Genomic DNA, 27,952 nt, shown 5'->3' on the forward strand with positions numbered 1-27,952 from the left:
ACACTTAATAAATGTTTTCCTTTTTTGACTTTTGAAGTAGGCAACAATTAACAAGTTAAATACCTACTTATTAGTTAACATAAATTGATCTCAAATAATTGTGAACTAAATTGTAAATGGCTTTTCATAAAATATTGTAAATCAAACAAACATGGCATTCTTGTGCCCTGTGCGAATCAGACGGGGTAAAAAGAAAAAATGTAAGTAGTACACACATAACGAGCTTTCAAAAGAAAAACTGCAAAGTCTGAGAACTGAGTCAATGACCTCAAACGTTCGATACTTAAAAATAATTTAAAACTTGAATTAATTTCAACTGTATTTTTTTACTTTAGGTTTGTTGTAAACATTTCACAAGCCTTTGAAGATATTAATTTTATATAAATAAAATATTCTTTCTATTTATAAAAAATTACGAATCATCTATACTTACATTATACATGTTTTAAAGTCAAAAATATATTATTTTGCTAGCAAGTATAGGAGATTCTGAAAAGGATCTCTCAAGACCTGGCTCAGGGTTGAGTCCAGGTATGGGCCGCATCACCGGCTCTGCAAGTATCGAGACTCTAGTCCGAGTTGGCATTGAGAAGGAACATGGCCTGAGTCCAGACTCAAAAATGGTTGTACTTCATGATTTTACACCATGTGTTGATGATGAACTTGAGGTAAAGCCTGCATTACAGTTACTTATTTTTATTAGTTAATTGTATTTTAATGTTTATTTAAGTGGTATAGATGTAATATATATGTTAATTGAATTTTTTGACTGTAAAATTTTAAATTCATAATCAGATGATTAAATTGCAAGGTATTAATAATAATTAGAGTAGAATAATACTTGTTCCATTTTAATAATGGTGTTTCTGATTAGATACTTATTAACATCTATTTGCAGGTGAAAAGAGGCCAAATTGTAAATGTATTATACAGAGAGAATGATTGGGTGTATGTAATAGTGGCAGAATCTAGACGAGAAGGATTTATTCCACATTCCTATTGTGCACCCTGTGAACATCATGACTTGAAAAAGAAATTGCCTAGAAGCCGGTCACCTACAGACTTAGCACATAGGGATGTTTCACAGTAAGACAAAACCATTTTTAAATAATACTCCTATACTTTTTTTTATAAAACAATACACCTGAATGGCCCAGCATTACATTTATTTAGTTGTTTGAAAATTTTTAATATATAAGAAATAGAAACACACAAAACAAATTGCCATTGGCTACTTAGGATTTTACAACTATATATACATTATACTATTTTTATATTACATGGAGCCTATATGTAACACGCTTAAGTAAATTTTTCTTCAAATATGTCTTAAAACAAATTAAAGCCTTAAATCCTATCTTATGCTTCTCACACCTACTTTACGTAATGAACATTTTACAAATAGGGTTTTATTTCTTTTAATAAATTAACCAATTTTAATTGTTTCAATTTAATTTCAATATTTCAGATTTCCTAAAAAACCAATTGTTTTGCTGTAACATTTCAAAGGAAGGTCAAAATTGGATTACTTGTTTCAGATTATCACTATCAGATGGGGCAACAAATGATGTACATTCAGAGTTGGGAAGTGAAGGTGACGCCTGTCCATTTAGCAAAGACCCATCTGGGCGTTATGTAGTACTGTACACATTCACAGCAAGAGATGAAAATGATGTGGATGTAGAAAGAGGGGAATTTGTTACAGGTAACTAAAATAACATGCATTTTATCATTTATTTATAATGGTGACTTGTTGCCAAAAAAACAAATGTCTCTAAATTTAATGCCAGTTCTCAAATCAAGGGCATAGAATCGAGAAGCAATAATTATGAATATAAACGTAAATATTTTCTGTTTTTAATGTTCTATAGATTTATAATATATTATTTTCAGTGCTAAATAGAGAAGATCCAGACTGGTACTGGATAGTGCGCAGCGATGGCCAAGAAGGTTTTATTCCCTCTGGCTTTGTGTATCCAGCTGTAGTACAAGGTAAAAAAACTCCAAACATTTAATGATTATCTAAATGTCTTACGTTTATATCTGCTAAAGTTTAATTTAAATCCATTGTTATTTACCAATCCACTCTTCATTCATTTCTGTCTGGTAAATTTCTATTTAAAAAAAATCACTTAAAAATATCAATGAAACACCTGCTGTAATGAATACAACGAACGAAAAAAGAAAGTAATCATATTATATTAATTTATGTCAGTCCCTTCAAAAGGAAGACCTCAAGACCTGTTTTGGGCCCTGATGCTTGACATTATTAATAATTCATAGTTTGAAATGCATATTAATTCCAGCACAACAAGAAACTCCCCAAACAATTCATTCATCACAAGTTAACGCGAAAACTATCAACAACACACAAAAAGACAACGATACCAGATACCACGGGACAGAGCTAGTCATGCTCTACGATTATAAGGTAATTGTGTATAAAATCGGAAATATTCCTAATAATAAAGTCTTATACATTATATTTTGTTTATTGTAATAGAATTCTTAGTCGTGGAAAAAGTGACAATAATTAAAGCTTCCTCTTGATACATGTTTGTCAAGTTCCATTGAGAAGACTCGATACAATACAATTTTTTTTTGATTCATCATTGTTTTGTTGTTTGTCATCACTATAGATCCCTTTACATGAACAATGAAATTGAAGAGATTAATAAAATAGTAATTTTGTCATTGATTCAAAGCAATTATTGTATATTATACAATTTTTAACTGGCCAAAGTTAAAAAATTACAAAATGCATTTTCATTAACAACTCAGTTTATTTAACATTGATGATTGAGCACCGCGTGTATTTGGAAACCAAAGTACAAACATGCAACAGACAAAAGTGTTGAAGAGTCCAAGCATAAACTTACAAATAACGACTATACTCTATTTGTTACGTAATAGCTAGATATATTTTATTTTCTTGATTTTAAGGCACAAGCACCAGACGATCTATCAGTGAAAAGAGGAGAATGGGTATACGCGGACCTAACTCAGCAAACAGTAGAAGGCTGGTTATGGGCTCATGCGCCTAAATCACGTCGATCCGGCTTCATTCCCACTGCATATGCGCGCGCGCCGCATACTACATCACTGTAGTCGGCGTGAAACGTCAGTATTAAAAATAATCTACTAAACTTTTTATCAATTGTTTCAAGATCAGTTATTGAGCTCATTGAACTCAAAAGTTAAAATTATATTTTTTTTAATAAACACCAAATAAGAATTAATATTAAATTACGATTAATTTATGCGAATTGGATCCTTCATTGTTTTATTCATTTGTTTATTAAAAGCACAATATTTTTGGTGTTATATTTAAAATATATATCTTTTAATACATATATAAAAAATGATATCTTTGTATGCCGTTTCACTGTTTAGTTATTGGTATATCAATATATTATGTATGATACAAGTTAATCTAATTTTTATGATGTTAATATTGATGAAAATTATGATTTTCTCTGATTATATAAGGTTGTAGTGTAATAGGTTGAATATGCTTAAGCAAAATGATACTGTAAAAACATTACTTTTTTTCTATAGAAACAAAAAATACTTTGATTGTTGGCCAATATTTTAACTATCTGATAAGATATAGTAGATCTAGATGGTTATACTTTATATTATTATATATTAAGTATTAAGATTCTTGCCACTTGTACTGTAAACTAGGATTAGTTTAGCAGTTAGTTTGTTTTTAAGAAAAGTATTTTTGCATCAGCTTTATAAAGGCCATATTAAATTTTGTATATTAGCATTTTTATACCTGTAGGTAAGGTTGGCATTTATGTAATATATCCGTCCAAATTTGACTGAAATTGCGCTTTATATTTTCTATGTAAGTTATAATAATTGAATTAATAAATAATTTTATAAATTTGTTTTCTTTATAATACCCGTACTAGTACTAGACAGCTAACTAGAAGCCGAATAAATTGTATAGTAATGTGAATGGAATAGCTGGACCATTATTTTCTATCTTTGTAGTAACCAAAATAGGTTCAGAAATATCTCGAAAGAAAGCGTATCGAAAAATGTGGTTGTAGAACGTCGAGGTGGTACAAGTGTATACACGAAACAATAATGCGAATAAGGCGTCTTGTAATAAAACTATGCTACTACAGACTGCTAATGTTGGTTAACCATAGTTGTACCGCCTCTCGTGGTTAAGGCTGCCTGTACAACGGAGAGGAGCGAGGTAGCGGAACGGAGCGACAGAGTAAAGCGGAGCGGAGTTGCGTGCTTTGTCTGTCCACCTGAGCTGAGCGTTAAAGTAACGCGTAGCGTAGTGGCAAACTACCGCGAGTACGCGACGAGTCATTTCGAGCTCCCGGCGCGGCTGCGGGCGACTGGTTTGGTTTTTTCAAAAGATCTAGAATTTCATCGTTCTTTCTTTTTTTGGATGTGGATGGGAGAGGCCCAGAAGCTGTTGAATCATTAGGATCATCGACAGAAGAAAGATTATTTGAATTTGCGGCGCCCGCGCGTTCTGGCTCCGCTTACCTGTTTTGTATGAATTTTTGAACTAGTTCGTAACTCCCTATCCACTAAAGAGGAGCGGAGATTTTGTGCAATCCTATTGGTTAATATTTCTCCGTTTCTCCTCCCGGTGGACAGGCGGTAGCCTTAGAGTTGAACGAATATAGAATAATGTAACCACTAGCGTTTAGTTACAGAGTACCACTGTAACTAAGCAATCCCGACAATAAACAACATTAAGGTATTTTGAAACATTAAGAGTTTTGATTGAAATTGAATTTTAATGAAATATGTAATAATAATATACATATCTATTGCTTTTGGTGCTTAACTTTGCTGTCAGCTACTTTGGTATTTGCTGAATTCACAAATCCTCTCAATTTGTTTACTTGTCTAGTCTGTGTTTCCATACAAAAGGAACTTGGAATGACTTTTGGGCACATTTTGAAAAAAATATTATCATACATATGATATATAAATATATAACTTATCTCTACATTTTCCAAAGAATCAATAAAATAACAAAAGTCTATATAATTATCTATTCATTTATTTAAGCATTACTTCTAATCTATCAAGAGATTTTTCTTCTTTTGCCTAGCTTGTTGCTTAAATGCTTCCTTTGCTTTCCATTCTTCTAACTGTGTTTCTACCTTTTTAATATCTTGTTCATTAACTGTTATAGGTAACTGTAGCTCAATTTGTTCACTTCTTATAAATTTAAGAGAATTCAATTTCTCTTGTAGGTATGGTCCTTGCTGACTCTCAAGTAGGTTCCTATAATCATCCAATTTTCGGTTCCGAATCTGATCACAGTGCATTTCTGTTAATCTTCTTAGGGATTCCCTGCGTGTAAGTTTATGATATGATCTAGAAAATTAATTAAGAAAATTTAACATATATGGTTTATCTAACAAGTAAACATTTTAAATTAAAAAAAAAGGGTTTCGATTCATAGCCAAGATTTCTCCATCCCTACATCACTTTGGACCCTTAGGTGGGTAGAACTCCAGATTCTTTGCCAGTTAGACCTTGATGAGCTATACTTCAATGGTTCTAATACTAGGTCATCTCAGAGGTCCTTCAGGTTTGCACATTAACTGAGCAATATTCTGTTGTTTAACAGAATTTTGAAAGAATGTTGCATCATGAATGAGGGAAATGTAAATAAAACACATAACGAAAGCCACTTACTCGGGATGTCCCTTATACTCTAAGTTAAGTTTCTCAAGCAGCCACTCAAACTTTTTATAATCATACTGCCTTAAAAATTTCAGTAACTTCTTGCGCTTATCTATCAGCTCTTGAACTACTTTCTGTAAATAAAATAAATTTACGAGGTAAGTAAATATACCATATTATTCGAAAGTTGATGAGAGAGTTTTACGGTACTATAAACATAATATCGCCCGGGGAAGTTGTAAAAGCAACATCCTTTTTTCTCATGTACATTATATATATATTCATCTAATTAGACAGAAGAGCAAAAGCGTTTTACAATTGATTCCCCATTTAAACATAATTAAGGACGATACAGTATCCGCACATTACGACGGCACATTTTGATGAATGTTTAGAACGTAATAATATAGGTATTACCACTCTTTTCGCGGAAAGGAAACCTTGGTGAAACAGCGATATATTATTACCACTCTATTTGTTTTTAAACACTCGCATTAACTTTTATGATTATTGGTAGAATTACAATCTAAACTAAAACTATCTTTATGATTGTTGCGATCTATTTCAGGAACGTAAAATTAGGTCAACATCATCAATATCCATAAAATAAAGACATCGTTTTTTTTTAAAGTAAAATGTTTTGCAAAAATGAAAAAAAATACAGTTGTGATGAGAAAACTCTTAAACAGTTGTAATAGTGTTTTACGACTTTGTTCCCCGGAGTAAGCGATATAAGCCTAAAATATTTATTATGTGTTTTGTCTATATCTATTATGCTGCTAATAGTGTTACTTTAATATGATTATATAGAGAATGCAAGCAAGAAACTAATGTATGCAGATCTCAGCAAACTACAGACAAAGCAATGCCTGCATGTAGTAAGGCTAAGTAATACACACAATTACTAAATACTGCAGTGGCCTGAATGTGCTAATGGTAAGTGGATAGAAATTATGTTTAAGTAATTCAATATTAATTTACCTTTGTTTTAACATTTCGAGGAAACAAGTCCATAGTTTCTTGGAGACATCTTATGTGTCCAGTGATTCTGGCGACTGAAAAATTGTAATGTAAATATTTTAAAATTTTATTTAAAAATATTATATTTCACTAAATAGCTATTAAATTTGGTTCACTATCATGGTCATAATATATTAGAATAACAACAAAATATTTTTTAAGTGTACTTGCAATTCAAAGTATTTGCTTGACATAATTTTATTTATATCTGGGTGTACTTGTTGTGGTGTGGTTCAAGGAGTACTGGTTACATATAAGATTTGTCATATATTAAAATTTCTGTGACATTTGGTGCTTAATCTAATAGTGGAAATGCATACTTCGAGTTTCAGCTGTATTTTCATCATATTTATGCCTCCTGACTCGGTCTATTAGTTCTTTCTGTACTAGAGCCTTGTATTCCTTTCTTCCTAAATGTGCAACTGAAAATATTTGCTTCACAGCTTCTGGTGCACTAAATGATAAAGTATCAAAATAATAATTTAATATATTTGTTATTGGTTGCGCGTAAGCAATGACAGAAGTAAATTGATAAGTTTTTACTTTTTAACTAACAGAAATATTAAATGAAAATTCCACTAAATTATGTCGAATGATTTCAGTATAACATAACCTCGAAAATACTATAATAATATAGAAAGTCTATACGTACTCTTTTAATTCTCCACTTAGATTATAGTCTAAGCCAGCAAACTTTTCAGCGTTTTTTGGTAGGCCCTCTAAATCACCAGATTTTTCAGGTTTGTATGCAGGAACGTAATCTGGTCGAACCCATTTAATATTTACTAATTGCTTAACCCCACGATTTGGAATAATGAGTGAAGTAAATCGTTTTAACATTGCAATTAATCTAGCACTCCTAGTATGATAATAGTATTATAGTTGTAATAATTTCTCCAATATTTATAATAAATATATTAATATTTTTTTAAATTCTAATAGCTCAACTAACATCTATCAAGTGTTAACTGTTAACTGTCATCTGTTAAGAAAAATTAACCTGTTCTCTGTGAGACACAGGTTACAGGTATACTTTAGTAGACCGTCTTTTCTTTATATTGAAAACTTTGTTACGTCATTCTAAATATATAGGTACTTTAAAATTAAAAACATAAAAAATGAATCGTTGTGAAAAGGAACTATATTCGTTGGTAGAGTCTGGCTAATGAAAGAAGATAACGAAAAAGCGCGGCATATTCAAAAATATTTAGTATGGTATTATACCTAAAAGTTTGATATATTTTGTGGATTAAACTTACTTCATTTTATTTTATTATTTCTTACATTGATCGGAACTATACTTCTATGAAATTAAATACTATACGTATTTAGTCTTTTACTATCGATACTTAAAATGACTAGCATTGCATGGAAAACTAAAACTATATTTATTATAAAACACAACTTTATTCGGAATAATCAAATCCTGCGAAAGAAACGAAATATTCTATCAAATAAAACAAAGTTTAGGCTATTATACCTGTTAACTATTCGGAAAAAATATATAATATTATTTATTTTATGAGTAATTGCATGAAGTATCAAGACAATAATCATACTAACCTAAGAAATTCAATGACATTCTGAGTTGCCATCCGAAAGTTTTCAAATAATTAAATTATCTTCATTAGCCAGGCTCTATCTATAACCACCACGCGGGTTCAGTTTTCGCAGATTAATCAACCTGCGGCTCTTGCACCGCTGAAAACATGTTTAAAAAATAAGTGACAATATATTTTAAATTATTACGTAATACCCAGGCTATTACGGAGGCTAGAGGCTCGAGACAAAACTACTTTTCGATAGACATGACCCTTTAACGCTAAATGAATTTGTATGTGCTCACGCTTTGTCACGTGATCATTTTAATACAAGATTTTGTCTCAAGCCCCCGGCTGCCGGCAGATCAAGTCAAAACACGTGTGAACAATATTTTTTTTACGAAATCACCTTTTAAAAAAAAAGTCTCTTAGAAATTTAAGTGCAAATCGATTAAGTAATAAATTGTTTTTTTTAAATGCTTTACAGCAGATGTGATTATTTGTACTCTAAAAAACTTTAAAGGGAAAAATGAAAAAAAAACTACTTATACAATTTTTAACCACTCTTTATTGTTTTCGATTATACAGCCACAAACTTAAATTACTTAGCCGATTTTGTACTAAATGTACCGCTTATATTTTAGATAACAAAATAATATGAGTTTATATAAAGCAATAACATTTGAATATAACTAAACAATCCATAATTCATATATGCAATACATAATGCGAAAAACCAACAATATAGGAAGCAAATTAAATTTGCCTTGATGCCTAAATGGAAACATCATACCTCACAAAACAAAAAACATATTGGAAAAAATTCTTAACTTTTCAATGTTTTTAATATTTTATGCATTCAGAATAAAAGGAACAAGAAGAACGAAATATATTTTAAATCTAATATAATATTGAAGAGTAATCAACTTTATTACTATTTCAATTGGACACAATTTATAGCTAGCTTACAATCAATTAAAGGTGCAAATTTTCATTAAAGACCAATAGAGTAATGTGTAATGAGTCAAAAAAGTACTAAGTATATACTGTCTTTAATTATAGAAGAATATGTTATTAGAATTTGTAAAGTTTTAAATTACGTGCAAAGAATAATAGCTAATGAATAGCAATGTTTCGTGGAATGTAGAAACACCTTAAAACTATATCTACGTAAACATTAATATTTAATAAAGAAATCTAAAAACGCTTGGGCTCACGGGATTTTCAAATAAATTCTTGGGATATTTCAAACTTTGTAGATGACTTCTTTCATCAGACTTCATAAATTCTTATTTATGAGTCACTAGCAAAAAAAATTTGTTTAAAATTTTACTCAGAAGCACTAAAAGAAATTGCTTAATAATTTAAACTAGTCATTACACATTGGGGTACCACCTCATTCTGTTATTTTATTCATCTGCAGAAAACCCTTACTTGATATACACAAGATTGGATGGTAGTTTTTGTGATTTACTATATTCAAAACAACTTGTCTATTACTAATAAAAAATATCTGTCAAGTCTCCTTTTTTTTTCAATCTAAGTTTTGACACTACAACTCAATAGTATTGTTGTACCTTTATTTAATCTCACCGACCAAGAAAAGTATGTGGCACTGTACATTTCTAGTCTAATCATGTGACACTATCTGTCTTTTTGTTTGACATATACCCCGCGCAGATAAAGCACAGTGTACTGCCATTTTCATTTTGTTTCTGAATCTCCGCGGCTTATTATAAACTTACGAAACGATATTGTATTTAGTTAACTTGTCATCCCGCAAACTTTTACTAATAAATATTTATTGGCGAACAATTTTTTGGAAAATTGTTCTTTCATAATTGCTATATTTAAATATCAACATCTCTGGCTGTATCTTTATTAAAATTATGTTACATATAATGGTAACAATGCACTAGAAAAATCTTTAAATACTATATATGATATAAGCCACCATTTCTTAAAGTTAATGTCTTTTATATTATCCAAGAGATTAGAATGTTTTGGGATAGTTAAAAATAAATTATTGAAAGTGTAACAAGATGGAATTGACTGTAATTGTCTTGACCATTACTACTTTATCATTATTACTTTTTGACCAATTAGAATAGGACCTCATAGTCTATTGTTTATGTTACTATAATCAAAAATTATAGAAGTAGATTTTTACCATATTTAATTAGCATTTTTTTTTCATTTTTGTTATAAATGCAATTAATTACTTGTGCGTTTTTTACATACACATTTTATAATTGTCAAGCTCTTGGGACATTTGAACACACTCAATTGCTATAACTATTATATTTTTCAAGTAATACACAGACAATTTGAATCGATTCATAAGTTATTTAACTTTTATTTCAACAATTGCTAGTTTAATGAAATTACTATTATTTTTTAATATCAAGCTTATAGATAAATTCGACCCTAACTTAATATATATCAGATAATTGGGCAAGATATAATCTGTCGTGCATTAGCTGTTTAATTATACAGCTTTTTATTACAAACACACATTTTCACACATAAACAGCAAATTTAGACACCAAAATATCCTTTAATATATTTAATAAAAATTAAAAACCATTGTTTTTATGTATGAAAAACGATGTTAATTTATCTTAACATTATTTTAGAATACTATTTTAATAAAATTTTATTTTCTAAGGTAACTATGTGGTACCTAAAAATACAAAAATTGCGTCACTTATTTCACTTATTGACTCTTCCCGATGCGTCTATGTGGACAGCTTAAAACCATAAATGCATCATAGACAATATCTAAATTTATAGCATAGACATCTTAGGTAATGTAAGTGTTGCAATAAACAGGTTCCTTTTTTTTTTAAATATTGTGTATATTGACTAACGCGACATTTACAATACCCAAGCTGTATCGTTTAAATCATTTAAACTTACTCTCAATTACCCCTTTAATGCCATTTTCTAAGCAAGTTCGAATATTAAATAATAGCCTCTACAGTCTATGCTCGGCGTAGTCTATGGTATTGGCGTTAATCATACATCAGATTCAGAATCGAGTTTCAAAAACGAAATTCATTTGGCGTACGGGAGCCATACTAAAGCTCGACTTTGAATCTGATTAATAGAGTATAAAGCATCATAATGTACTACCGATGCCGTTGAGTCGTGTCTGTCCTCCGCCATGCTAAAAAAATACTCTTATGTATCGTTCAACGAAAAATGTTTAGAATATATTTTCTTATGATGTTTCAATTCTTACCGAGTCCGACCGCTTCGGCGGCCTTCAAACCCTAATCCTTCTTCTTGCCCTTTTTCTTTGCGGAGCGTTTGCTGTAGTTCTGTGCGAGTGCATTCACTATAGACACCACAAAGTATAGAACCATGGCTAGAACAAACTTTTCTAATAACATAGAGAGGACTGAGCCTTGATTGTCAGTCTGTGGTGAATTTTTGTGTAATCTAGCTCTTTGGTTCCTGAGGAACTCCAGTAAGGGAGCCTCCAGTTTGGGCCCGATGTACGGTATCCGTTCTACCCATTGGAGAACTTGGCTGAAAAAAGTAAACATTCATTTTTACTCAACCAAATAAATAAATTCTTTAATATATAAATTTAATCCATTTGTGTTAGACAAGGCCGTGGGACAAAGCCGTATAGGCACCAATCATTGAATAGCCACGCGTATATACTTTTAAAGACCTTTATAATAGAAAAAACTCACCCGACCAGCGTTTCATTAAACGCAATTATCACAAACATCTTCTGTATATGCATTTTGATTACTGCTTTGCCCAAAAGCGTCGCCCCGAAGAAAGTCCAGAACGGTACGAGAAAATGTCCACACGTGAGACCGGCCAAGTCAAATAATGGGTTTGGTATAGACGCACACGCAAGTATACCAGCGAAACCAACCCGTTGTACCAGTTTTTGGATCATTACTTTTGCCCTGAAAACCGAGAAGTGCATTTAATTATTCATGTTGTTGTGAGAAAAACAGATTACTGATCACAACGAAAATATTTCCAAAGATTTTGCTATAATTGTTTAAATAGACTTTCTAATAAAAAAATGCCTTTATGTCTATGATCTTATTTATTTATTTGACGAATTTTTCCCTTACACCTAATTTCTAGAATTCAGACAAAATAAAAAAAAAACATCTTTATTTATTTAGCATGACTTTTAATTAATTTAACCTAATAGTCCCCAGATTGGACGCATGTTCCGACGGCTAGCTTTCGCTACAGCGTGGGTTAAAATAAAATGAAACCAATAATTGAAAAAATACGCGAGATCGACACACGGTACGCCAATACAAATCCCGCTCACTCATACAACAACATGGCGGCGCATGCGTAGTTAGTTCCTCTGCGCACTACACGACATCGATTTAAAGTAAAGGCGGTAAGTAAAGGGGGCATAGTTCGCCCATATGAAACCGCTACCTACATCAATTATTGGAAATATCTGTTTAGGGATTAAAAACTTTTTTACAACTTTAAAGCACAAAAAAATATCATTACCTGCCAGTTTTGGAATCGTCATCAGCGGTAAGTTCAGCGACTCCACCCCCTGATAACCGAGCAGCTCGGGCCATAAAGTAAGGGGGCAACTCCCCCAACGCAGTCCCCATACCCCACATCATAGACTCGATTCGAACCTTGGCCATTATGTTCCATATCGACACAGTGTATTGAGGGTCAATCTCCGTTGGACATATTATACTGGGGAAACAATATGAATTAACCACTTCTCACTATTTTCGTTCTATTTAAAAGCATTGATAGTGAGTACAAACAGTTACCACAAGTACTTTGGGTATAAAATATAAAGAATTTTAAGGCATTATCTTTAGCTTTGTTTATATAAAATATTGTGAAAGAAATATATAAAAGTATATTTGTATTTCGATCTTAGTTCTCTACAGTTCAAACTTCACTTATGTATATGTCACCGTAAAATTGTATATTCCGTTAGATTGTAATATATCTCGCGAGATTGTGAACTGTCGAAAGATTGTGAACCTCAACGTAATTTATAGTGGACCGTTCTATGTCCATAGAGTTAGGAATGAAACACGGGTATCAGTCAAATAAACTGAATGCACTTCAAGAATTGTGACATCAAGTATTCATTATTTAGTAGGTAATCAATAATTCTGACATAAATAAATAAATTTTACTTTTATGTGTTCCGTTTCACAATTTGACGGTTTCACTTCGATAGATTACAATGTAACGGTATTTAAAATTTTACGGTGACATACATAAGTACATATTACAGCATATAAATAACCAGAAATTAAAATTAAAGTGGTAAATTATACTTACTCATTGGGATATGGTGGCGAAGGAAAATTAAGTCCACCGCACTCGTACGCGGCAAGTGTTACGCGTGCTATATGCGGGCCCAAGTATAGGAGGAATGTGTGTAGGCCTGTTCCGAGACCTACTGAGCTGCAAACACCGAGTACCACCCACCAGCCCCACCAAGCGAGGGTCAGCACTGCCTCCTGGCAATATTAATAAATATTTTAAATAACTTTCAAAAAATCATATGTGTACAATTCACAATATTCAGTCACCGTGGGATATTAGGTCGCTGTCCTAGATTGCCATTTGTTATATTGATAATAATATTACGTCATTACGACAATCTCGAACTTAATATGAAAAAAATTTAATTTGTATATGAAATGACGCGTAGCAAATACTAATGATATTACAGTTTCCGAACAGATTCTAAAGTGTGCTTAGAAATAGAATCGTGTTTAACTTATTTCTTTGGTTAACGGAGCAGACATAAAGTTGTGTCAGACTTTGTTTACTAAAGTAAAAAATATGAATATCAAGTCATTCCCGAATTAGTTTTGGTTTTTAACGAAAAAATCTACTCTTACTCATTTCTGTCTATAGCTATTGTTTAGATGTTTGGCGATATTTATAATAATATATTAACATACGTTTAAGCGTTGTACCAAATTTCAAGAGTATGAATTAAGTGTTCAATTGAAATTGTCGGTTAGGCAACGAGAACCCAGTTCACAAGGATTTGGTCATTACTGTTATACAATTGTGGAAATAATAATTGTTAGTTTTAAAATCAATTGTAGATATGTCATATTTTAGTCACATAGTATGTCTAAGGTAAGGTATATACTTTAAAACTAACTAACAGGGTAAGAAATACCTGCACAAAGGGCTGATGAGGGCCATCAACATAAAATGAGGCGGCGACACCGCAGACTAGAACAATTAGTGATACTACTAATCCCTTGTACGCTAACAGTCTGAAAAATAGATAAATAGATAGTTAATTTTGACTTATTAGATTTATAAGAAAGGCGTATTGTCTTATCGTTTAAGACAATTAATGTATCTAAATGCTTTTAATACGACAGCCCGGAAAAATTCAAATTACACAGAATGCAACTTTCAAGTTAATAAAATCATCAAATTTGGACAACGATGCTGTAGCCCCATTTATTTTATATATTCATATGCTGGTAACTCTGAATACAATAAAAATCTAATTTCAGTGATAATTTTTACCACTCCGTAGAAACAAAATAAAAATGTTTTAAAACGTTACTATTTTAACCACGATTGATAAATAAAGTCAAATAAAAGAATTAATTAATTAATTGATTAGATAATTAGACATTTAAGCTTTTGTTCAAAAAAAAAAACCTCCAAACCCCAAACTTTAAAACAATAATGATTTGGGTCACTCAAAATTTTTTAAAAACATTTACAATTAAAATTTAAAAAATTCCTTTAACTCATTCAACTATATATATTTATTTGGAGTCCAGCCTCGGAATTAGTAAGGTAAGTAACCTTACTAATTCCTTAATTTCCCTATACATCAAAGTTATAAAAGAATCCATAAGATATACCTTCGTAAACCCGTAGAGCATAATATAAATAGTTCCCGAAAAAAGTACTCCAAAGTTGTGAGTGGTCTCCTCCATAGCACTAAACTGTCGGTATCCATAGGGGCTGCTTTAGTTCTGAAATAATATAAAATTCACAAAATCATTGTACCGTGTACATTCTCGGTATACATAATACCATTGCATCAGAGTTTAGGAAGAGCTAAATGCAGTACTATTATTCGTGAATGTTTTCCCCTTATACGGACAATACGGATTTATTAGATCTTTTATCGTTCTTGGTTACATAATAAAACGTATAAATTTCCGAGGAAAAAGAAAATATTGGAAAAAGCCTGGAAGGCTGACAATATAATCTGCGTAAAATCATTATAATATCGATTAAATTATAGATAAATCAGGTCCATAAATATGTCTGCCGTGTATCCTGCACATGTGAGAAAAATAATAAAACTGCCGCAGCAATGTCCGTGTCTAATAGCTTTTGTATTTTTACAAGCGTTATATATGTTTATAGAGCATATGAAAAATATTTTCATTGTTTTACGAGAGAGCAATTAGGGTCGCGTTCCCGATTTGAGGACAAACAATACCTACGATGGAGCAGGCACTATTTTAAAATGTTAATCGTGTGAAATTAACTTTCATAAGCGAATATTTAGTTATATGTGAACAATGGAGTATCCGTTTTAGTCTTTCAGTGCATGAAACAAAAATGTATAGGATAAATCTCTGCATGACCTTTGTACTTTCCTACCCTAAATCCAGTTTCTTCGATAGGTATCATTTACCAAGTTACACGCCATAAAAAAGCAAAAAGATTTTTCTAGTGCGACAATAAAGACGATGTAAGATATTTAAACTAACTTAGTTAAATATTTCCACATTCAAGCGTCAGTTAAATAAAATTTAGTGATACAATCAAAATATTCGTTAGTTTTTTGAGGATGAATTCGTTTAAAGGGTAAGTCTAGAAATACTTAAGATTTTAGACTTGAGTACAAAGTCAATGGTAATATTTTAACTACGTACTTAATCTCTTTCGAAGGCGCGTGATGCAGCCCGTTGCGTGGACGCTGTATTTGCTCCGTATCTGTTTGCACTGCAGCCGCCAGCTTGTAGTACCCTAAGCGGGCGAGCTAGAAAAAGATATTAAATGTACTATGAATTTATAGTAATCATAGATGGAAAGCCGTGGATTCGAGTGCCGGTGTATCGAAAGCCAGAAATTCGAGAATTTCCATTATTATTTTAGGCTTATACGAAGCACCTGTTTAAATATGAGTAAATTATCTTGTGTCGAGACTCGAAACTGTAGAATTGATGTAATATTAAATATATTTAAGACGGCACAAGAAAAATTAACGCAAAACTTAATGTATAATTATAGACCAACCTTGATTTAGCGTTAAACATATAACCTTGGTTCAGTTCTATTTAAATTTAAAAAATTTAATTTAATTAATACAATAATTAAGTAGACGAAAGTACTCATTTGTTTCCTTTCGCTAACAAGAGATGCTTGATTGATGATGCTTTGTTAATACGGTGTAAAGATAAAGTTTTATGAATAATAAGGTAGTCGAGGTAGTCTCGGATCAAATAAACCATTTTACAAAAATGTTGACTCTTATCTATGTAAAAACTAATTATTAAATTTCTGTGCATGAAATAAAATTTCTTTAGAAACATCTGACAATAACACATAATAGGTACATTTATGAGTAATTGGTAAGAAATCGTGACAATATTCTACACTACATGCAAAATGAATTGACAAAGCGTGAAGAGGCAATAAATTGATGAAACAATATTTGGTAGTAGTGATGATTAATGTTTTATACAAAAAAAATATGTAGTTGTCATGTAAAGAGCATTGACCTTAGACTCGAGTCGTCAAGGTACAAATAAAATGAACCTATAAAAGATCTGACAAGATATATCATCAATTGCTCAATTTAAGCGACCAATACACACATAATAATTTATTAAAATACATAATATATATAACATTTTTTTTTACTAATTCAAATAATTTTATAAACAATTCACTAAATATTACATGGACCTCATTAGCCCATTAACACTTTCAAGTACTTAGTTAATTTACTGTTTTTTAAGTAATATAATCAGTATCGAATAATTTTTTCAAATACCCGGAAAATCTGTATGCAAAATTGGGGCTAAAATTGCTCTTCAGCATAAATCTGCAATATCAACGGATTTGTTATCAGTAAGTACTTACAAGAGTATAACACTTATCATAAGAAATCTTATACTGGACTGGTTACTTTGCAACCGTCGTCGGAACTGAACTGACGAATACATCACGAATACAAAATAGCATTTCACTTTCCAAAAATGCAACAACGTTCACTCTCATTTGAGGACCGTAGTCACACTTTCATGACAATTGCTCGGAGAAAGATTTGGCATCTAAAGTTCTCGTGAAATTGACCAAAAAAAATTTTGCAAGGTTTTCGTTTAGTGAAGAAAGCCATCCCGAACATGTCACACAACTCATTTAAACAAATAGTACTGCTGTTAATGATCAACCAGTACTGTGGCCGAGGGTAGGAGGAACTAGAGTTAAAAGCTATCGATACAAGACGACACTATTTATACTATCATCGTAACGAATTGCAAACAGCTGATTGTTGTGGCAATACTCCAACGCGAAATCAACGCGCCTTTGTTTCCCGTTTAATAACAATGTAACATCACTACAATTGAATCGTAAGGATTTAAAGTGATTTTTATTTATATTATTGATATATTAATATAGAGGTTCATATGTGTAACATATCAGGTTTCACAAGTTCAGACATTTTGAAAGATGATTGTGTGGTATTTGTTTTCGTATATGTTGATTAATTCAAGCTCAGTTTTAAATTTTACAAAAAAAATATTATTTTTCGGTTTGAATCTCTTTCAGTATTTCTTGTTTTTTGTCAGACCCGGATTATGGCCGATTTACAATATCTTAGTGTTTAGGAGAGTGCTTTAGTACAACTTGAAAGGCAAGTTCTTTAGCGTAGCGTTTACTAAAGCAAGTAGCGTTTACATGTTTCAACTAAAGTACTATCCTAAAGCACTCTCCTAAACACTAAGATAATGTAAATCGGCCTTTAGGTTTAGGATACTTTCCAGAGGTATACATTAAAATAAGACAGGTTAACTATTATATTTTTTATTACATCTATTTAATTAATTTCAATTAAAAAGAATCGTCTTTTCAGTCTTAATGGATTACTGAAATAAAAAGTTACAGACCGAGTTTTAATATGCAAAAATAAAGTGGCGTGATCGTCGCGTGCGGTATGTGCCAGCGTAGCCAGTGACCTGTGTGTGAGTAATTACGTACAACGTACACACTTTGGAATAAATCTCGTAAGTCACATCACACACATATTCTATTGTTTCCTTTGTTTCAGGTAGCATTTTTTATTGAGGTCATATAATAATCTGAATAACCACCAGAGATGTGCTGTGTTGTGATATTTTAATCTCTCTGGAGGCATTGATTTTACAAAAAAAATATAAATTGTCAATTTTGTCTGTTTCTTCTTATACCAAAAATTATTTTCAACAGACCGACTATATAATAGGTAGACCGATAATAGGTACGTCATAATTGAAACTGCCCACTATAGGCTTGAGTTAGATGTCTTAGAACTTTCACCTTCCGTTTTACTTTCAATTCTCGTTGTTATTGTATTACATAAGTGTATATCCCTTATAAAAACTGCATCTATCTTACTGTTTTGTCATAAAGCTAGTACATATTAAACGTATGTATATTATGTTATTTACTCATATGAGTAGTTGTAGTTTTCAGTTTCTATTCAAGTATGACTTTAGGGCTCTTCGCTAACGTAAGCCAATTTTTCATTCCATTAGCCCGCAGCCGGTTAAACGACGTCAACAAAGTTATTAGAGCACATCGCGTACCCAATGTAACTCCAAAAATCTAATGTATATAGAAACATATTCATTTGATTTTTGGAGCTTTTTAGGGCATTGAACTCTTCACTTTATCATTTTACCACCGTAATTTAAATTTTGTATAACACGATTGTGTTGCCTGTCAATAATTGGAATAAAAAAGGCTTTTGACTAATCGCAATAAAAAAAATACAAAGAAGATATATATTAGATTTAGCAAGCGAAGCACCAAGCACATACTAGTCTTACTTTACACATGCAGGCTAATTAGTCTAGTATCTACAAATAACAGTCATAAAATATTAACCTAATCAATTAAGTAAGCCAAAATAGGAGATAATAAATGACAAGGCACGGTTTGAATGTAATCATCAGTTGATCAATTAATATCAATAATCTAACTTGTACTAAAGAAAATAATCAATAAATCAATGTATTAAATTGAAGATACTTGATAAATGTTTTGACCTGATTTCACTTACAAACTTGTGTACCACTTACTCTGGCCCATTATTTTTTTAAATATTTGAATCAAGTCTACAACTTAAATTTATCTAGGTATTTCAATAATAATTACTCTGTAATTGCATATAAGTTTAAACATTTTAATATTAATAGTTTATAATATGACTAATTAATTTTAATTGACTAATTAATTAATATAGTTCAAATACATAGCTAATTATTAATCATCTTGTTTTTATTAATATCAACTTGTACTAAAATTGTACAAATAAACTATTAACTGATGTGTTTTTGTTGAAAAATGTTAGCTACTAGCAATATTTTCGTGTTCACATAGGTGACTGAAAAGCATGACCTTATATCAATATATTGCAATCTACTTATCTGCTGTAGAAGTTGAGAGATAATTTTGATCCTTACTAAAATTTGAATGTCCTTTGTATATTAAGACTTGTAAATTAAAACACACAAGGGTTTCTACCTAATGATTACACAAAATCATAATCTCAAGCAATGCTTTTGTGAAATAAAACTTAAACAAAAAGACATAACAAGCAAATAAATTCACACATTAACATACAACTGATAATATACCAGCTCATTTTTGTTGCCTGAAGTCCGTTGGCCACGTTTCCTACATTCTGCTCGAAGTTGATCCTTGCTCATAGATGCTAGAGCTTCTGGACTGAGGTTTTGACGCACCTTGCCATTGTCAGAAACAGAGTTTTGGCGGGGTATAGCTAAGGATGCAGCTTGGTTACGTGCCCGACGAGTGCTGGCTAGTTTTGTCATTATTTCTTTCCAAATCCACTAAGCTTAAGCTATTTATGTATCCTCATTCTTTATAGTCTTAGCACTTTCTCCTGGGTGTAGTTTGCATATGCATCACAAAAGCAACAACTTATTGGATTAAGTAAATAAAAATATACTTAAAACAAATGAGATAGAGAATATTCTATGGTAAATAAGACATAAACTTATTAAATAATATACATATCAAGTATGGGCTCTTAACGTAAGCCATCACTCAGTAATAATTAAAATTACCCTTGCGATATCGATTTTAGATACTTCGCTGATGTGTATCTATTGATGATTGTTCAAATTATTTGAATAGTTGCTATTCACATAAATAGGAAATTAATTATGAAATGCTATATAAGCCGCTGTCAGCCCCTAATAAAATAAGCCTAATAAATTAGAAGTCTCATTCTGAACAGTCAGCAGTTATTGATGCAATTTCTAACCTAACAAAAAATAAAGAAACTAATAAAAATATACTCACATCAACAAACCAATTCACTTATTAAATTATATAAAAATTGTGTTGTTGCTCTCTAATACAACTGGTATTTAAACACAGAAACTAAATATAAAAAAATTCTATGGCATAACACAGCACTCTTTAACAATCATCATCGAAAACTGAAATATATTGCCATTTTTCAGAGAATTTTTACCTAGAATTCATGAAATATTTTCATTCATAAGAATATCAAAAATTCAAATTATGAAATGTTATAAAAATGATGACCCATTGACATCAATCATACTAAAACAATTTGAATAATATATTATAAACAATTAATAAAAGACGTCTCAAGGAACCTAGTATCCGGAATAAACCTACATACCAAAATATAAGCTTTAAAATAATCACCCCGATTTTTGTTATGTTTTAGAGTTATAGCAACACCACACAATTGTCAATTAACAGTGACGTGTATTTAAAACAAAGATTACAGATTTACTTTGCCTATGTGATTTAAACTCTTCTTTTCATAGACATTCACTAACTGAAAGAAACTATAATCCAATATCAAGATTAGATTACCTTGTAAATTTCATTACAGTTATTTAATTGAACAAATTGAGTTTCTCCTTGGTTTTATATCCTGCTTAGCTCTGTGAAATAACAAAGCTATATTTTTTATGGCGGAAACACATGAGCATGACTAAATAAACATTAAAAAAATTTAACTATATTTTATTTTTAACCAACTCAAATTTGTCAGGTTTTTATTTAACAGTTTACATTTCCAACGGTAATTGCATATCCAAGCAAAGCTTAGCTCCTGAAGCAAGTAAAAGTTCCGACAGTTAAACCTTAAAATAGATAGATAGATAGATCATAGTATTCTTAATTTGTTTTATGGTTTAATAAACCAAAAATATAATACTACTATAATGACCAGGCTTGACCTTACCAAGTCCTACTGCAATGTTACAGTAAATGTTTAGTCAACGACAAAACAGATGAAGAATAGAGGAGTGTACCTATGATCTATTTGTATTTGTAGTTATAAAGAATAGTTACTTACCAACCTAAAGTCGATGGTTGTACGCATGCGCGGTAGAAAATCAAAATCTGGGGTCACATCTCATCTCTGGGACCAGCATCCATTTAGTTCTTGTGAGGTGCCTAATGAATGCACTGTGCCTCGGTAGGCGAATGCCACAAGATACAAATACACCAACAGGTATGATTCAAAAAGAACTTTGTATTACTATTATTTTTTGTTAATATGTCCTGAGATATAAATATTTTATTTACTAGCACAGATACTTATTGTTAGTATAGGAAACGAATTACGAATTTTTTATAATAGTAGATGCACTGCAAATCACGGAAACATTTGAATTAATAAGAGAGTTTTACATTGTGATTTATATCTCTACCTAATCTAATATATCTAGGTTTCACTTTCAACGCTAAAGGATATAAGTAATTGGTAATTAACCATATGTTTATAATTTTATATGAATGATATCTATCGGAGCGCATCGAATATATTTTAGTTATTCCATCGTAAATTCGTAGGAACCTTTTAGAAACATTCATAACTGCGCTTTAGAAATCAACGAATTGTTGAAATGGTCTTCAGAAATGGTCTTTGTTCCTATCTTAACTATATTCTCTATACTTAAGTTTATTAGTGTATTTCTTGTTAAAATATTCAACATTAATCCATAACTTCTTAATATCAAGTCTACACCTACTCGAAGATTGACTCGTTAAGGTTTTTTTAATTAAGATTGAGAAACTTAAAAAATACGATATATTAATAATTTTGAACGTATACCAAAATATATCTACAACATAAACCTAAACCTTCCTTTACATTTGTGTAAGGTTTACGAAATTTTTTATAGTTTTTTTTAGATTAGCAACATATATTTGTGTAACTAGACTGTACCTCCAAGCGCAAGCATGGAGATCGAGGTCGAAATTCTTAAATATTATATCGCTTACTGAGTTTTTTTTTATTTGAACTTAAAAATCTAATATTTAAAGAAGCACTGACTTTATTCGATCGTTTTCCATTTCTAAAAGGATCATTTGGCGGGCGACCGAGCGCCTGCCGTGAAACGTCGACTAAGAGTGCAAACATATTCTCCGCAGTGAACAATTTCTTCGCTGATTCGCCTTTGGTGAATCAGCTCAAAGGCATTATGGTAAATATTTCGCTTTATTTGTAGTGCCAGGTATAAAGATCGCAGAAATTTCCAAAAAAATTATAAGACAAGGCTTAGCTAATTCTAAGTAATGAAACATTTATTTATTAATACTAGAAAACAATGTTAAAATTATTCTGTATATCTACAATCTAAAATCTTTTTATATATTGGAATTAAGGTCAAGGCCTATTTCTGATATTTTACTAAATGATTAAAATTTGGTCAGATCAATAAATAATGTAAATATTCTATGATTAACTTTTAATTTATTAGACTCGACAAACAACCAATACTGAACCAGGCCCGCCAGATGACAATCGAGGACCACCTATGGTCAATCTCGCTGTCAGCCCTTCGGAAAGGTATGTTTAACTACAGTGTCAATTACTGTCAAGTGTATTTAATCATACGTAATGTAGATGTGTCAAGTATCTGGAACCTCTCAATTAATTTTTTTTTGCATTTGTTAAATTCTCGTTGTAATTATTTATAACTTTTCCGGATTGTATCGAACGTGTTGAGTCTACTCGAGACAGAAAAGCACGCGAAACGTAAACTGTAATAAATCTATTTGACCGTTGATGTATTTTTGTTTAAATATATTGTTTATCAAGAGCAAATACGACTTGGGGGCCTTCAAGAAAAGAGCTTATCATTCCCTGAAAGGTCGGCAACACAACCGCTAGCCCGCATGCAAGTGTCCATGAGTGGCGGTTATCACTTTATTCAAGAAGTGATCTTTAACTGTCCATTGAGAATGCGAGGTGACGCATACTCTTATGGGCACACCACATACGATCAATTGTGTACCGTCTGGAGGAGGTCTTGGACCGTGGAAACAGACCACCCCAGATTTCTCGAGGGCCACTTGGAGGCCAATGCGCCTTATTTGCGCCACATCCTGTGCCACCCCCGCCGTTGCGAGGATGCAAGCTTCTCTGTATGTACGACCTTTTGCCGTGATAAGTGTGTCGTCGGTATAACATATTAGGCTGTCACCTTGCAGTAGTGACCACGAAGGACGCAGTAACATCCAATGTTCCATAGAAGAGGGCCTAGAACAAACCCCTGTGGAACACCACACTCAACCCTATGTTCATGACGGTTCGGGCCGAAAGGTAAACCTTACCATGCGTCGGAGATACTAGAACGTAATCGGAGATTAGGCCGTCTAAAATAGTATTCCAGGGGAAGATTTTATAAGCGTTTGCGATGTCTAATGACACCAGCATCACCCCTCCTTGCGAGAGTGTCTCCTCGCAATCGTCTCTGGTACTGGAGCTGGTCTTGCAACGGCGTCGATGGTAAACCGGGCGCGCCGGTTTCCGATTTGAGTATCAGTAAAGTCCGTGCGTTGCACCTGCCCGTGTTTTACAATGCGGGCTGCTACCACCCGCTTGAATAACTTGCCTGTTTGATTTAATAAAACAATTGGCCTGTTATAACAATACAGTACTATATAATCACTAAAATTACCCCCCCACCCTGTAATTACGGTTCAAGACATCTGTGTAGAAGACTTATTACTTACTCGGCACCACCCCTATATGAGTGATTGCGAAAAAACTGTCCTACCGACTCTAAGTGTAATTTTTTCTGTGGCAAGCTAATAAATTATTTTTGTTGATCTTAGATTACAGTGAGACGAAGGCATTTATTTATGACTTTAGTTCCCTCTTTGTTATCTGTATGATCTTACTAATGTTGCTATGCTTTTTGTTTTATAAAGTTACTAGTGGACCCCACAGACGTTGTCCTGCATGATATTTCAAGCTATTAGGATATTAAAGTATGAAAGTACCGACTGCAGCGCCACCTACCGGGCTGATATGTGAATCTAAACCATTCCCAGATCCCCTTGAACACACACAAAAAATTTCATCAAAATCGGTCCAGTCGTTTGAGAGAAGTTCAGTGACAAACACACTCACAGAAGAATTATATATATAAAGATATTTTTATTGTGAATAAAACACACAGGCCTCCCAACCAAACAACACAATTTTGTATTGTTTGGTTATTGTATTGTAATTATTAATTCTTAAAAAATATAATTTGCAGTCAAACATCAATGCGATCAATCTCGCCGCCTTCGCAGAGGCAAGTGAGTTTCCTAAAGCCAGCTGCAAACACTGCACTTGATAGAAAAGCATCAATCATTGATGAGACAACTGGTATCACTCGCACGCAAATGAAAGGTGAGAAGCACCTTCAAACCTATTTGATTGTAATAGAGTTTAATAATTTACAATAATATAACAAGTAGACTGTTGTTATTATTTTTAAAATATATTTACTTGTCCAGCTGCCCTGTTACTTACGATAATATACATAGTTGTGTTAACAAAAGAAGATAACATACTAGAATTTACCATAGAGAATCCTATTTTATACGTTTGCTCAAAGCACTTTGGAGTTCATTAGTTTTAATTCTTGCAAATACATCATATTCATAGTGATCATTCTTTTTATAATACACGAAATACCTTTTCTATTTATTTAGAATTCCGCGAAGCCTTTCGTCTTTTTGACAAAGATGGCGACGGAACGATTACCAAAGAGGAGTTAGGGCGGGTGATGCGTAGCCTCGGACAATTTGCGCGTGTTGAGGAGTTACAGGATATGTTGCAGGAGGTGGATAGTGACGGTATGATCTATACCTTATACTCATTATGTTATTAAATATAAACCGTAGAGCTCATGATAATTTTTGGTATAGATTAGTAAACAATCGTTTGATAATACACATGGGCGGCCAAGCGCCTTTTCTAACTTTTTTACTTGGTGGTTTCGTGCTTGAGGTAAATATTAAATGTTATAATAACAAGGCGAAGAATTTAGAAAGTGAATTATACTTGTCCTAAGTATACGCATGTTAGAGGACTTGCAGGATGTTGGGGTGAATGTGTTTCAACTTTGAGTTACAGATAATTAAACTTATATCTAGATCGACCAGCCTAGAAATTTATAATTAGTATCGGGTTGTTATTTTTACCGACTTCAAAAATACAGATCGACCCGTATATTTTTTGAATCAGAAGCCTTTTGTAATTACATATAGGTACCAATTGAGCTACAACTTTATAGGTCTGGGCCTTAGATTTCTGTATCTGTTCGGTGATCATTTCTAATAGGCAAGCAGGTGATCAACCTTCTGTATCTGACACACATCGTCACCTTTTTCATATTGGTTTTCTCACGATGTTTTCCTTCACCGTACGTACGAGCGAGAGTTAAATGCGCACATTGACAGAAAGTCCATTGATGCATAGCCGGGGATGGATGCACAACCCCAGGAATGAGGGTCGCACGCTGAAATGACCAGGAAATGCTTAGTACCTATATATAACTCTAGGCAATCAGAATCTGAGCATATTTTCTTACTAACGCAGTTCTAGAAAAATTGAAAAAAAAAAAAACATAGGTATTATTCATTAACCATAGTCCATTACTAAAAATAAACTAATTTTAAAACGAAAATAAATACGAATTCGATTATAGGCGACGGAAATGTAAGTTTCGAAGAATTTGTGAACATTCTATCAAAATCCATGTCTGGTGCTGGTGGAAACACGAGCTCTGCCGAACAAGAAGAGAGGGAACTAAGAGATGCATTCAGAGTCTTCGATAAGCATAATAGAGGTTACATATGCGCTTCAGATTTGAGAGCCGTTTTGCAATGTTTAGGTGAAGACTTGTCTGAGGAGGAGAGTGAGTATTTGTCTCAACACTATTCGTTTGTAAATATTAAAAATCTTACATCTTTAAATTTTTATTTCGTGCGATTTTATATTAGATTTAATGTTATGTTTATTTTCAGTCGAAGATATGATTAAAGAAGTTGATTCTGATGGCGACGGTCGGATAGATTTCTTGGGTAAGTCACAAAGTGCACTTTGAATATTAAAAAATATTAAATGATTATTTAACATTAATTTATCTAGTATGCTGCTGATGGTTCGTAAGTGGCGCTTTTATGTTATTCTTTGTGTACATGAGTTTCTGAACCTGAAGCAGCTGGATTTTTAAATAAAATCTCAACTTACTAAACCTCCTTTTATAGACTAAACCAGACTTTGGCATGAAATGTCATACTTGTCATAGTCGATACTTGTATTAAGTATGTTTAATCTTTCTGGAATCTTGTCACATTAACATTAGCTGTAACTCCGAATTCCCATTGAGATCTCTAAATTGAAACTATAATATTAAATATACAGGGGCCAACTTCACAAACAAATCTATATGAAAAAGATTTCTTTGTTTATTTAAACGCGCCAATCTTAAAGTATTGGAATATTATTACGCCAGGGCTAGTTTACTTATAAATTTTTTTTCTGTAACAACCACATAGAAATAGCTTTAAAAAATTACAGAATTTGTAAGAGCTCTAGGTGAGCCAGAAGACGCGTGTGATGATGAAGAGGATGATGATATATTGGAAACCAGTGATGTGCCATCACCGAGATCGGTTCTCGCTTCTTAAAATTTCATATTTGTATCCAGGCCTTTGGTGTAATTTTAAATTCTTATAACGCAATTTTAAATATATACCTATCATATAAATTTTACTCTGTATAAAGTAAAAAAAAGACCTATTTGTTTCAGTAGCTTTTAAATCAGTGGGTTGTTGGGAAATCTTGTCGTAGGCATTTAAAGTCAGTTGCATACGTAAATAGTATTTGAACATCTTAATTATTGAAGTCATTTGCAAAATGGAACTCTGAAGTGCGGAAATTCTTCAGTTAAGCAAAGTTTGCATACATACCTAATTTTAAAGCATGATGAAATGACAGTACTGACAGAAACTGGTCACATAATTCAGTGATACCAACTTGGGATGTTCCCCCCAAATTTCAGGGAAATCAAGATGTCCAGGGTACTATATTCAAGAATATTTTTTATTTAAAAAACGCACGTTCTATTCAATTTATATTTAGCCTCGAACTCAACCCGATCAAAGCGTGG

General features: G+C 32.1%; 4 protein-coding genes across 6 annotated transcripts; 2 read left to right on the forward strand and 2 right to left on the reverse strand.

Annotated features, from left to right (window-relative positions):
- Window positions 1–15: 15 nt before the first annotated feature.
- LOC125062311 (SH3 domain-containing protein Dlish) lies at window positions 16–3,892 on the forward strand. Its single transcript, XM_047668141.1, has 7 exons — window positions 16–200; window positions 475–668; window positions 899–1,086; window positions 1,539–1,705; window positions 1,894–1,992; window positions 2,307–2,431; window positions 2,944–3,892. The coding sequence occupies exons 1-7, from the start codon at window positions 152–154 to the stop codon at window positions 3,106–3,108; spliced, it is 987 nt and encodes a 328-aa protein (XP_047524097.1). The 5' UTR covers window positions 16–151; the 3' UTR covers window positions 3,109–3,892.
- Window positions 3,893–5,022: 1,130 nt separating this feature from the next.
- LOC125062531 (28S ribosomal protein S15, mitochondrial) lies at window positions 5,023–7,671 on the reverse strand. The gene is made up of 5 exons (XM_047668533.1): window positions 7,349–7,671; window positions 7,017–7,150; window positions 6,658–6,731; window positions 5,689–5,810; window positions 5,023–5,364 (listed from the first exon to the last, which is right to left on the reverse strand). Exons 1-5 carry the CDS (start codon window positions 7,534–7,536, stop codon window positions 5,061–5,063), a joined length of 822 nt encoding a protein of 273 aa, XP_047524489.1. The 5' UTR covers window positions 7,537–7,671; the 3' UTR covers window positions 5,023–5,060.
- A 1,116-nt stretch (window positions 7,672–8,787) lies between these two features.
- Window positions 8,788–20,961, reverse strand: LOC125057482 (vacuole membrane protein 1). The gene is made up of 10 exons (XM_047661209.1): window positions 20,811–20,961; window positions 20,120–20,388; window positions 16,148–16,254; window positions 15,119–15,232; window positions 14,410–14,509; window positions 13,551–13,732; window positions 12,744–12,944; window positions 11,942–12,166; window positions 11,482–11,771; window positions 8,788–11,406 (listed from the first exon to the last, which is right to left on the reverse strand). Exons 2-9 carry the CDS (start codon window positions 20,315–20,317, stop codon window positions 11,513–11,515), a joined length of 1,386 nt encoding a protein of 461 aa, XP_047517165.1. The 5' UTR covers window positions 20,318–20,388; window positions 20,811–20,961; the 3' UTR covers window positions 8,788–11,406; window positions 11,482–11,512.
- On the forward strand, window positions 18,485–27,724 carry LOC125057494 (neo-calmodulin-like). Of its 3 annotated transcripts, none has more exons than XM_047661235.1 (8): window positions 18,485–18,505; window positions 22,860–22,981; window positions 23,258–23,346; window positions 25,046–25,182; window positions 25,488–25,631; window positions 26,486–26,695; window positions 26,805–26,861; window positions 27,361–27,724. In XM_047661235.1, exons 2-8 carry the CDS (start codon window positions 22,979–22,981, stop codon window positions 27,468–27,470), a joined length of 750 nt encoding a protein of 249 aa, XP_047517191.1. In that variant the 5' UTR covers window positions 18,485–18,505; window positions 22,860–22,978; the 3' UTR covers window positions 27,471–27,724. The 3 variants fall into 3 exon arrangements, with proteins under 3 accessions (XP_047517191.1, XP_047517183.1, XP_047517176.1); XM_047661220.1 differs by lacking the exon at window positions 18,485–18,505 and adding an exon at window positions 21,860–22,005; XM_047661227.1 differs by lacking the exons at window positions 18,485–18,505; window positions 22,860–22,981 and adding an exon at window positions 21,859–22,005.
- Window positions 27,725–27,952: the final 228 nt, after the last annotated feature.

This window comes from Pieris napi, chromosome 2, assembly GCF_905475465.1.
Source record: "Pieris napi chromosome 2, ilPieNapi1.2, whole genome shotgun sequence".
Taxonomy (NCBI): Eukaryota; Metazoa; Arthropoda; class Insecta; order Lepidoptera; family Pieridae; genus Pieris; species Pieris napi.

Bases quoted from the DNA above. Each gene is read 5' to 3' on its own strand.
- LOC125062531 (XM_047668533.1), bottom strand. From the start codon at position 7,536: ATGTTAAAACGATTTACTTCACTCATTATTCCAAATCGTGGGGTTAAG. The intron at 5,811-6,657 runs GTAAATTAATAT...TTTTATTTACAG, and splicing joins CTCGAAATGTTAAAACAAAG to AAAGTAGTTCAAGAGCTGAT. The intron at 5,365-5,688 runs GTAAGTGGCTTT...TTAATTTTCTAG, and splicing joins GAGTATAAGGGACATCCCGA to ATCATATCATAAACTTACAC.
- LOC125057494 (XM_047661220.1), top strand. From the start codon at position 21,951: ATGAATGCACTGTGCCTCGGTAGGCGAATGCCACAAGATACAAATACA. The intron at 23,347-25,045 runs GTATGTTTAACT...TATAATTTGCAG, and splicing joins GCTGTCAGCCCTTCGGAAAG to TCAAACATCAATGCGATCAA. The intron at 25,183-25,487 runs GTGAGAAGCACC...CTATTTATTTAG, and splicing joins CACTCGCACGCAAATGAAAG to AATTCCGCGAAGCCTTTCGT.
- LOC125057482 (XM_047661209.1), bottom strand. From the start codon at position 20,317: ATGACAAAACTAGCCAGCACTCGTCGGGCACGTAACCAAGCTGCATCC. The intron at 15,233-16,147 runs GTACGTAGTTAA...ATATTATTTCAG, and splicing joins GCGCCTTCGAAAGAGATTAA to AACTAAAGCAGCCCCTATGG. The intron at 12,167-12,743 runs GTAATGATATTT...CTCGGTTTTCAG, and splicing joins GACGATTCCAAAACTGGCAG to GGCAAAAGTAATGATCCAAA.
- LOC125062311 (XM_047668141.1), top strand. From the start codon at position 152: ATGGCATTCTTGTGCCCTGTGCGAATCAGACGGGGTAAAAAGAAAAAA. The intron at 1,993-2,306 runs GTAAAAAAACTC...TATTAATTCCAG, and splicing joins GTATCCAGCTGTAGTACAAG to CACAACAAGAAACTCCCCAA. The intron at 2,432-2,943 runs GTAATTGTGTAT...CTTGATTTTAAG, and splicing joins TCATGCTCTACGATTATAAG to GCACAAGCACCAGACGATCT.